The sequence below is a fragment of the Lacerta agilis genome, chromosome 5 (genome assembly GCF_009819535.1).
Source record: "Lacerta agilis isolate rLacAgi1 chromosome 5, rLacAgi1.pri, whole genome shotgun sequence".
Lineage (NCBI taxonomy): Eukaryota > Metazoa > Chordata > Lepidosauria > Squamata > Lacertidae > Lacerta > Lacerta agilis.
Genome location: NC_046316.1, coordinates 95,530,463 through 95,541,125, shown reverse-complemented (window position 1 = coordinate 95,541,125; position 10,663 = coordinate 95,530,463). Strand labels below are relative to the sequence as shown.

Below are 10,663 nucleotides of genomic sequence, written 5' to 3'. Positions count from 1 at the left end.
GATGGAAGGAGGCAAATGTGGAACTCTTTACTCAAACATGTGCACACAGGGTCGGTGCATTGGAGGAGTAGGCGGCCACCTCCACTTCCATCCGAGCGGTGTTTGGGATGGCGCGAAGAAAAGTCTCGCTAAGACCCTAGCAAGCCGCCCCATCAACAATGCATTGCAAATCATTGCATTGCGTTTCCCCCCTGGGCTTCCTTTAGTAAATAGGTAAATAAGTCGACTGGTGGAAATCAAGAGATTGTGTGCTGCATTTTAATTATGCCCCCCCCCCGAAACTCCTCCGAAACTTGCGCTGCTTGTTGCACACTTTCCTCACTGCGGTCTCATCGGCGGGGAACGCGCTCCGTCCCTGTCCAAAGAAACAGCGTCTCTCCCTTTCCAATTGCAGGCTCGCTCGCATTGCAACGCTTTTCTTTCTCTCTCTCTGCTCCCCACCCCGCTGGCTGCCGGATCTCTCGTCTGCTCTTTCCTACAGCCTTGTCAGCTTCCGCATCCTTTCTTCAGCCGACTGCCTTCCCTGCACGAGATATCCCCAGTGTTTGCAGGCTCCCCCCATCCTTCCAAGTATTCTCTCTCTCTCTCTCCTTGTCTCCAATTCTCTTCTCTGGGACTGCTCTTCGCGTGCGGTCCCTCTTTTTCTCTCCACCCGCTCTGCAATGCCTTCCTTGCGCAGGAGCGCAGCAACCTCCTTCCCACAGGGTTGTTGGCGCACATGGGCATACCCAGCGAGGGGCAGGGGGGAAGCTCCCCACCAGAAGCAAAAAATAAATAAATGCCCATGCCTCTGCGCCTTTCCTAACCCAAGCCACGGTGCCTTCCTTGTGAGAAAAAACCCCCTCCGCAGCTCCTCCGCTTGATCCAAAAGCTAAACTTAGTTGGAAAAAGTTAGCAGCGAAAAGGCCAGAAGGAAAGCGCGGGGCGGATTCCGCCGGGATCTGGTGCTGCTGCGTAAAGCCAGCAGCCAGACACATACGCACATCCAGAAGGGGTGGACTGTTCTCTCTTTTAAAAATAAAAATAAATGAGGTGTCCGATGTTTATTTAGGAGGTTGGGGTGTGTGCATTTTTAGCTGAGGTTCAATGCCAAGTCTTGCAGCAAATTAAACAAAACTAAAGCCTTAATGTAAGCATTTATTTGTTTAGAATCCTGTCCTCTATAGCAAACCTCACTTTGCTTGGAAAACCCTCTCAAAATGTGGCAAATCTTACGGGTATTTGGCTTTATCTAACTAAAAACCTTGATATTCAGGTTTAATTGCAGTGTTGGCACTTTGAAATAAAAAAGTTGGTTTTCCGCTGCAGTTTGGGCACTCGGGCTCAAAAAGGTTCGCCATCACTGTTATATATAGTCAATATAGGCACAGAGTTAATTTTTTTAACATTTTCTAATGGTGGTGTGCCTCGTGATTTTTTTCATGAAACAAGTGTGCCTTTGCCCAAAAAAGGTTGAAAAACACTGATCTAGTCCAACCCCCTGCAAGGTGGAAATAGGCAGCTGCCCCATATAGGGATCGAACCTGCAACCTTTGTGTGCATCACGCTCCAACCAACTGAGCTACGTCCACAAATTGTTATGAGAGAGGGAGAGAAAAAATGCTTTTCTCTCTCCACTTTCTCCTTGCCAGATATGATTTTATAAAGTTTTCTCATGTCACCTCTTACTTGTGTTTCTTCTAAACTGAAAAATCCTCAGCGCACTGCAACTGTTCCTCATAGGGGAGTTGCTCCACCCCTGGATCATGGGGGAGGGGGGGGGCTTTTCTGAAACTCTCCCAGCTCTGCAAATCCTTTTAGAGATGACCAGAACTGAACGCAGTATTCCCAGAGTCGTTTCACCATAGATTTGCATAGTATTTGCAGCTTTCGTTTCTGTCCCTGCTTCAAGGGCCTGGGCAAAGCTTCCTCCCAGCTGCTGTGCACCAGCTGCTCTGCTCGCCCTCCTCCCCCCACCCAGCTGCCTCTGCTGCTCCCAGGGTCAGCCTTCAGCTCTGACGACAGCCAGCCGTGTTCTTTCTCAGCCTTCCAAGGCTTCTCCGAGGTGCGAGCACCGAGAAGGATGCCAGGCAGGCCTGATTCCAAAGGCAGGCAGGGAGCTGGTTTCATGTTTCCTTCTGTTACTGTCCTCCCTTTGTTCCATCCAGAAATGTTAACCAGGGAGCTTAGGCATAACCCCGTGGCCAGTTCAAACTGGGCGAGCTGGATTGGTGCAGGGTTGCCCTGTGTCTGCTTCATTTGGAGTCCAGGGAGCCCAGGACGGTCTGTGCCAGCCTTTCCCAATCTAATGCCCTAACGATGTTATCGGACTACACTTCACATCAGCCTCTGGGGTCAGGGGAGTCCAACGCCTTTGGAGCTTTGTTTGGGTGCAGGTGGAAAATGGTTCCCTTACACCCACGGCTCCTCCAGAGAAACTCTATTCAGCAGCCAGCCCTGATTCGCTTGCATGAAGCGTGGGAGATGGTCAGACAAGCTCCAGTCTATGCTGAGTCGTCTTTGGCAGGACAACTAACATTTGTCCCGAGCTGCTTATGGGATGAGTATATGTCTCTCCATTAAGTCTTCATTCCTCCCACACTTTCAATGCATCCCCCTCTCACTTTCCTAACTGTAAAAAGTCATTTTTTAGAAAGTGGATTTGTTGTGCTGGGGCGGAAGAGGGCTTCGATCCATTTTAAATGTGTCAGCCTAAATTTCTGGGAGAGACAGCCAAACACACAAGAAAATCCCTACTTCCAATCAACTCGGCATTGTTTTATTACACATGCGACATTGACAGAACATGGTCATGGGCCATGGGAGTCTGGCTGCATTTTATTTCATGGGAGAGGGAGATGCTGGAATTCTCCTGCTGCCTCCATCACTGTAGTTCTCCCTGACACCTTCTGTGGACCTTGGAAAGCCTGCTGTGGAGGGGAAGGCCCTTCCTGGCTAAGAAGAACCCCTTCTTGTGATGTGTGTGTGTGTGTGGGGGGGGGAGATAACCAGCCTCAAATAACCAACATGCTTGTCTAATTAATGCATGAAAGAGTTAAGACCATAGATAGCTGTCCTGCCAGGCTTAGCTCACCTTGGGAGGGACTGGGTAATCAAGGTTCCCCTCCAGTCTCCCTGATGAATTCAGCATGCAAAGAGGCTAAGCTGGTTGCTCCAGCTCAGACCACATGGCTCTCACAAGCCACTCTTAAGTTCCCATACCAATAATTTAGGGACTTTTACCACTTTGAAAGTAAGCCAAGTGTTCCTGCCTGTGCAACCTTTCCTGAAGCACGTGAGCCTGACCTTGAGAGAGTTTGTAAGCAAGCAATTTTTAACTTATCACACATGTGGTCTTTCTCTGTGCTAGAGGAAGAGGGGAACTTTGAAACTCCCTGCAAAGGGCATTTTTAAAAGATCTACCAGTCTGTATTTCCACATTTTGCTTCACTATATATATTTTGACTTCAAATCTCTGCCAGAATTCTCTCACCAAAGAATATTCATTTGTTTGTTTGTTTTATTAAATATCTATACTGCCCGTCATCCAAGGATCACCGGGTGTGTGTGTTACAATATAAAAACACAAAAATACATAACATAGTAACAAACAAAAACAATATTTTCCTCCCCCACATAATTTTATGTTGTTTACTTGCCCCAAACTTGGATCTTGACATCGAGGAATTCTCTTCTTATACCTATTTTTTTTCCTTGAATCAATGGGGGCATGGTATCTACACACAGTATCCAGCATGGGAAACAGTCCGGTGTGACTCAGAAACTTGCCTTGGCTGTTGAAAGGACACTTGCAGCTGTGTCAGGAAACTGCTCCTCTGCCTTTTGTCATTTGGACACGGGTGTCGGGATGCCCCTCTTTCATTTGAGACCTTCCCTACACGCAAGAAATCTTCTTTCTCCCTTAGAACAGCCAGCCTGCAAATAAATCTCTGCCGGGCCCCACCGTGAAATTGGCCACATAGACATATACACCCTGCAAACTGGATTTCAACCCTGCAAGTCTGACCCGGTTTGGTACCCGCAGCCCCTGCCCACCTGCCTGGAGTCCCAGGAACAGACCATTATGGGCTCAGCAGTCCTGCAGCTGCCGCCATCCGTCTGTCCAAACGGATCAGATTTCCTTGCTGGAATGAGACTGTCTGAGGAGGGCGAGAGAGACACCTTCTCCCCCACCTCCCCACCTGAGCTGCCTGCAGGGAACCAGGGTGCTTGCAAGGGGGTGGGGTGGAGAGAGAGGGGGCGCTTTTGGGGGAAAGTGCAGGTTTTCAGTGCTTCTGCAAACTCTCCCCTTCCTTGGCCTGCACCTGCAGGGCCTCATCCTGCCTAGCACAGAAGACTCCATGGGGCCCCTCCAGAGCAGTCCCCCAGGAGCAGACATGAAACTATGAAACTGAGCACCCAGCCATGTGCTCAGGATGAGTCTGGCCCCCGAGGCAGCCACACTCTCTGCTCAACACCAGCTAGTCCACACCACACCACAGGCCAGGGCAGAGGGGCTGCCAGCAGGAGCTGGGGGGGCACTCGGATGTGGGGTGTCAGTGGGACACCCTCAACACTGTGGGAATGCGAGGGGGGTTGGCATCATGTTTCCCACGTCTGTCTCCTGCCTCACCCTTGAGTTCCTCTCTGTCTGTGTCTCAGGGATTTCTCCTCCGAAGCAGCTGTGCTCCTGATCCTTAAAACATCCAGGAGCATGAGAAGAACATCGGAAGAGCCTGCAGGAACAGCCCAGAGAGAGCCCTTCAAGCCAGCATCCTCCCAGTGCCTGCGGGAAACCAGCAAGCAGGATTCGAACACAAGAGCCCTCTCCCCTCCTGCGGCTTCCAGAAACTGGGATTCAGAAGAAGCACCCTCTGCTCCTCCGTGAATCTGCCTAATCCTCTTTTTAAAGCCACGCAGGTAGTGGAAGGAGAAATGCCTGCCTGTCTTTTCCTGCCTGGGCTGCTTCCTGACTCCTTCCAGGGGTGTTTCCTGTGAGCAGGCTGAGATCTGGCACCCTCCTCCTCCTCCTCCTCCTGTCCCAGCAGCTGCATTCTTGACTGGAAGAACATCTTGTTTTTGTTTTGAAAGGGCAGGGCTGGATCCTGCGCCCGGGGAGGCAGCAGCACCGTCATCCCAAATGCTCCCCAGCAGCACTTTCCAGCTGCAGGGCCAAAGCTCTCCGGTTTCACAGGGCCGGGAGGTGGATCTGCTAGCAACCCCACCCAGATGCGGCCTGCTGTTTTGCCTCTGGCGGATCCAGGGGGGAGGAGGACGGAGAGGAGCTCTGTGTCCCAGCATCCCCCTTCCTGCATCTGCTCCTAAGGCAGAGGAGATGCCTCCTTGGGCCTGCTTCCTAGGATCACAGCACCGTAGAGTTGGAATGGAACCCAAAGGCCATCCAATCTGACCCCCTGCAATGCAGGAATCACGGCTAAAGCATCCAAGATAGAGGGCCAGCACCTCTCATGGGAGACCCTTCCCCTGCCAAACGGCTCTTACTGTCAGAAAGTTCTTCCAGATGTTGAGTCAGAATCTCCTTTCTTGTAAGCTGCAGCCATGGGTTTGGGTCCTACCCTCTGGATCAGGAGAAAACAAGCTTGCTCCCTCTTCTTTCCCATTTGGGGCAGGGGGATCGGGCTCCTGCATTGCTGGGAGTGGGGCTAAATGACCCTTTAGGTCTCTTCCAGCTCCACCATTCTATGATTCCGTCATCGTTTGCGAAAGGTGCAGAGGGGCTGGGAAGATCAGGCAGTGATCCGGGGAAGCCAAGAAACGGCATGGCAATGGCTGCGGGCTCATGTTTCAGACACTGGGAATGGCCTTCCCCCAAGGTGACAGGAGGACTCCGCAGGGTGAAGGTTTTCTCAAAACCATTTCCCCATTTCCCCTCCTCCAGGAACAAGCACCAAGGAGGGCCGGGAAGCCGTTGCACAAGTTAGAAAGAGGAGTTGGCTGTGCATAGGGATGACTGGCAGGCACCAGAGAGGTCACTAACTCCCCAATTCCCAATGCAGGTTTTGTCTTGGGAAAAATAAGTTTAGAATTTTTGAGTAATATAGAAACAAACAGATGGATGGGTGCACATAAAGACTGGCAGATGAGCTTCTGCCACCACGAGTGCCTGCCGTTTTTCTGGGGAAGCCAGGCTCTGTCTGGCAGCGGATGGCTCTGCAGAGAGCACTCCTTCGATTCCTGCGTCTGCAACTGCCCAGTCAGAAAACTGCCAATGTGTGGCTAAACTGGACGACTTTAAAAGAGGATTAGACAGATCCATGGAGGAGGAGAGGGCGACTGACAGCTACCAGCCCCAAAGGCTATGCTGTGACACCACCCTCGGAGGCCGCAGTGCTTCTGCCAACTGCAGGAGGGGAGAGTGGGCTCTTGGGCTCAGGTCCTCCTGGCAGGTTCCCCAGAGGCCACTGTGGGAAGACGCTGGACTAGATGGGCCACTGGCCGGATCCACAAGATGTTCCTCCTATGTTCCTCTTGCCCAGACTTCCTCCCTAAGCTAAAACGAGGACTCACCCTCTTAAAAATGGAGGAGGAGGAAGGAAGGACCTGCCCAGAGCCCCTCTCCCCCCCCCCCCGGTCTTGTTTGTGCTCCTTCCTTGGCTAAATTTAACTCCCTCACCATCTCCAGAGCCTGGACTTGAGTGACACTTGTGGGCTGGCTCGTTTTCAGATGGGGCTTGCACACCCTTGCTCAACTTAGAACTCCTTAAAATAGAGGAGGCCTCGGCTATAAATGAAAGGCCAGACAGACAAAATGCAGGTTTTTAAATTCTGTCCTGGAGGGGGGGCCTTCGGATGAACCAACGGGGAAGAGCAGAAGAAGAGTCTGCTGGATCAGGCCAACGATATTGTTCTGGGGCTCAGAAAGAGCTGGGGGGGCACTTTGGAAGGACAGAGAGACAACTGAGAAAGGGTTTTCTATCTTGCAAGTGTTAGTTATCTTAAGAATCTACTTGTAATTCTGAATTGTTGCAGGGTTCCCTGAGTGGTGCAGAAGTGCCAGCAGAGCAAGGCAGAAATTTGGATATAAAAACAAATCTTTAAGCTGCGATTCCTGCATTGCAGGGGGTTGGACTAGATGACCCTTGGCATCCCTTCCAATTCTTCTCCCCCCCCCACTAAATTAGCATGTTTATTTGTCAGTTGGTAAGAAGTCTGTTACTTGTGTAAGCAGCAAAACAAAATCAGAGTATGAATGATTCCTATGCAAAATCACTGTGAGCAATAGACTCTGCAGTGACCATTACACTTTTTAACCAAACATACAGAACATGCCATATGAAAAAGTTACTAACTGAACTACGTGCATTAAATATTGGGAGGAAAAAAGGTTTACATTTTTATTATAATTTACTTTAACAATCTAAGAAGTTTGCGGCCATCAGCTGTTCCAGTGCAATTTCAGGTGAAATTTGAAATTCAGGGATCTCTGTAGAGCTGTTAGTGTAGCGAACCTTATAGGTGAAATACATGCATACTTTGGATAGGACGTGGGAAGGAATCTGAAATTCACTTCATTTGTTTCATTTTCGGCAAATTGTCCTGGACCACTCAACATAGCCTTTATTGTTCCTGATGTGAGTGCATGCTCTCTTTTAACAATGAACTCATGGCCATCTGAGGATATCAATTTCACATACATAGCATCAGGGCCTTCACAGCCCCCACATGTCTTCTCTTCTCCATCCATCTCTTCTTATCAGATGGTTGGTTCTTTGCCCCTAGAGCCTTTGCAATAATATCTCTGTCCTGCCAGCGCCCAAAAGATATTCGCTGAGTAGCTTCTCAGGCCCCTCACGGTTCCAGCCGGGACAACCGCCCCCCTCCGCCCGAAACCCATCCTTTCCAATTCTGCAGTTCAGATGTCAAGGAAATAAACAACTATCTGACTTTTAGAAGACACCTAAAGGCAGCCCTGTTTAGGGATGTTTTTAATGTTTGAAGTTTTATTCTGTTTTTAGTTCCAGTTACAGGTACGTAGCCGTGTTGGTCTGCCATAGTCAAAACAAAATAAAAAATAAAAAAATCCTTCCAGTGGCACCTTAGAGACCAACTAAGTTTGTTCTTGGTATGAGCTTTCGTGTGCATGCACACTTCCTTCAGATACCACTGTTTTTAGTGTTCTGTTGGGAGCAGCCCAGAGTGGCTGGGGAAACCCAGCAAGATGGGTGGAGTATAATAATAATAATAATAATAATAATAATAATAATAATAATAATACCACAACTGTGGGTATCAGAGGCAGAGAGCAGTGTAGGGTGTGGAAGGAGTGTGGTGGAGTCTCCTTCTTTGGAGGTCTTTAAGCAGAGGCTTGACAGCCATCTGTCAGGAATGCTTTGATGGTGTTTCCTGCTTGGCAGGGGGTTGGACTGGATGGCCCTTGGGGTTTCTTCCAACTCGATGATTCTATGATTCCCTTACTGGGCAGGCTGCCTGGGCAGAGAAGAGGGTAGCCAGGTGGCCTCCTTTATGGAGGAGAGTCCTCTACCTAAAGGGCCACCCAGTTTAAAGAGGGAGACCACCAGAAGGGGGTGGCTCTGCCATGGCTGGGGGGAGGCACTTGAAGTTGCCCATCCTCCCTGGGCAGCATTTTGCCCACCACTCCCCCCCCCCCCGTCGGCCTTTTCTCTGGCTTAAAGCATGGGTCAGAGGCAGTTGGGGGCATAGGCTTTACTTATATGCACAGACAGATAAATCCTAAAAAGAAGCACACCAAGATTAAGCGGGGATAATCTCTTTGCTCCTCGCCATCTCAGAGAAAGGGGTCAGGAAGGGAGCACAGCCCTTGTTTGGCTCCTCTGGCTGGCGCCCGGCTCAGAGGAGGGCACAATTCCCCACCTAAGAATTGCCCTCTGGATCAGAGCAATGGCTCATCTGCCCCAGCCTCCTGTTCTCACAGGGGCCGAACGGATGCCCCAGCTGCGGAAACCTGCAAGGAGGATTCGAGCGCAAGAGCCAGCTCTCCCCTGCCTACTGCTTGACTGTGGTGAAATCTTTACAAGAGGTTTACAACAAATATTAAAATTGCCACCCTACCTCACAGGGTTGTTGTGAAGATGAGAACCATGGACAGCCCCAGAGGAAAGGTGGGATTTAAATAAATGGAAATTAGAGCAGATTCTTTGCAGGGCCCCAGCTGTCTTTCCTTTGAACCCGGCGCCTCCTCCCACCCTTCCTGGGAGCAACAAGGGGGCCGCCTCTTCCAGCCACCTGCTTCTGAGGCTTCTCCCGTGTGGCATCACAGCAGGCAGCAGACAAGGCAGGGCCATCGCTGGGCTCTTTGGGGGCAGGAAGAAGGAAGGCAGAGCAGCAGCTGACACTTGTTCCAGCTTCCCTCCCTCAGTGCAGAAAACTTGCCATCTACTGAATCCAGACCAATGGGCCCATCTTGCTCAATATTGCCTACACTGACCGGCAGCAGTGGCTCTCCAGGATTGCAGCCAGGAGTGCTCTGCACAGAGATGTCAGCAGGGGTTGAGGCTGGGACCTTCTCAGCTCTGCCACGGAGCTACAGCCCCTCCCTGGAAGCCAGAGGTGTGGGTGCCAAGTGGGGCTCGCCAGGACTCACTCTGGTGACACAGTTACAGGTGGGTAGTCGTGTTGGTCTGCCATAGTTGAAACAAAATAGGAAATTCTTTCCAGTAGCACCTTAGAGACCGACTGAGTTTGTTCTTGGTATGAGCTCATACCAAGTTGCTTGACATGCAAGCTCATACCAAGAACAAACTCAGTTGGTCTCTAAGGTGCTACTGGAAAGAATTTCCTATCTGGTGACACAGGCCTTGTGGCTGCCGCCTCTGTGCTTTTCCTCCAAGAGGCACCCATGGCTCTGGGGGGCTTAGGGAGTAGTTTCTTGCTGGTGGCCTGGGTGAAGCCCAGGTGAGCTGATGAACTTGCCCTGCTCACGAGGAGGCTCACCACACATAACCAGCTGGTGGGAGTCTCTGCCACATGCAGGCAAGAGCAGAAGAAGAGCTCAGGGAGATGGATACACGTAGCCACCGCAGAGCCCCTCTCCCCACAGGGCTGCCACCAGAGTGAGTCCTGGCCTCCATGGAGGGCCATAATATTTAGTTTGAGTCACTGGTGGAAGGCGGAACTGCAAGGATGGAAAGCCAGGGACCCCAATTCCTGCCATTTCCACTCTCCAGTCTCACGCCAAGAGCTGCCTGTTCCCCACTTCTGTTACCTGATGAGAGGCAAGGAGGCAGCCCAAAGGGGGGGGGGAGGCAAAAGGGAGGGAGGGACGTTTGCTTCTTGGGCAGGTGCCAAAAGAGACAGGAGCCCGTTCAGGGGGGAAATGGCTACCCAGTGACTTTCTCTACCAACTCACCAGCCCCAGAGGATCCCTGCAACACCCTCCCCCTTGCCTGGTATATTATAGCTAAGGAATCTGCTTGGCGGAGGGGGAGAAAGGGGTTGCTCTCCCCACTAAGAGCTGCTGTCCACGGCAAGCCCCATAGAGCAAGAGGAACTGGGAAGGAGTCCCCCTTCCCTGGATCTATTATATTGGGGGGGGGGTGCTCCACAAAAGCCCCTCCTGCCTGCTGCTGTCCCCCTTGTTGCACTTTGAACATGTTCCTGCCAGAGCTTTGAGGCGGCAGCCGTAATCCCACAGGACTGGAATCTTGAATTAATCATGGGCTTTTGTCACCAGAGCTGCTTTGCC

General features: G+C 51.1%; 1 protein-coding gene across 1 annotated transcript; it reads right to left on the bottom strand.

Moving 5' to 3' along the window:
- Positions 1-7,109: 7,109 nt before the first annotated feature.
- LOC117047624 (elongin-C-like) lies at positions 7,110-7,825 on the bottom strand. The gene is given in 2 exon segments (XM_033150952.1): positions 7,110-7,495; positions 7,498-7,825. Coding segments are annotated over 2 exon segments (333 nt in total). The 5' UTR covers positions 7,685-7,825; the 3' UTR covers positions 7,110-7,349.
- Between the last annotated feature and the right edge of the window lie 2,838 nt (positions 7,826-10,663).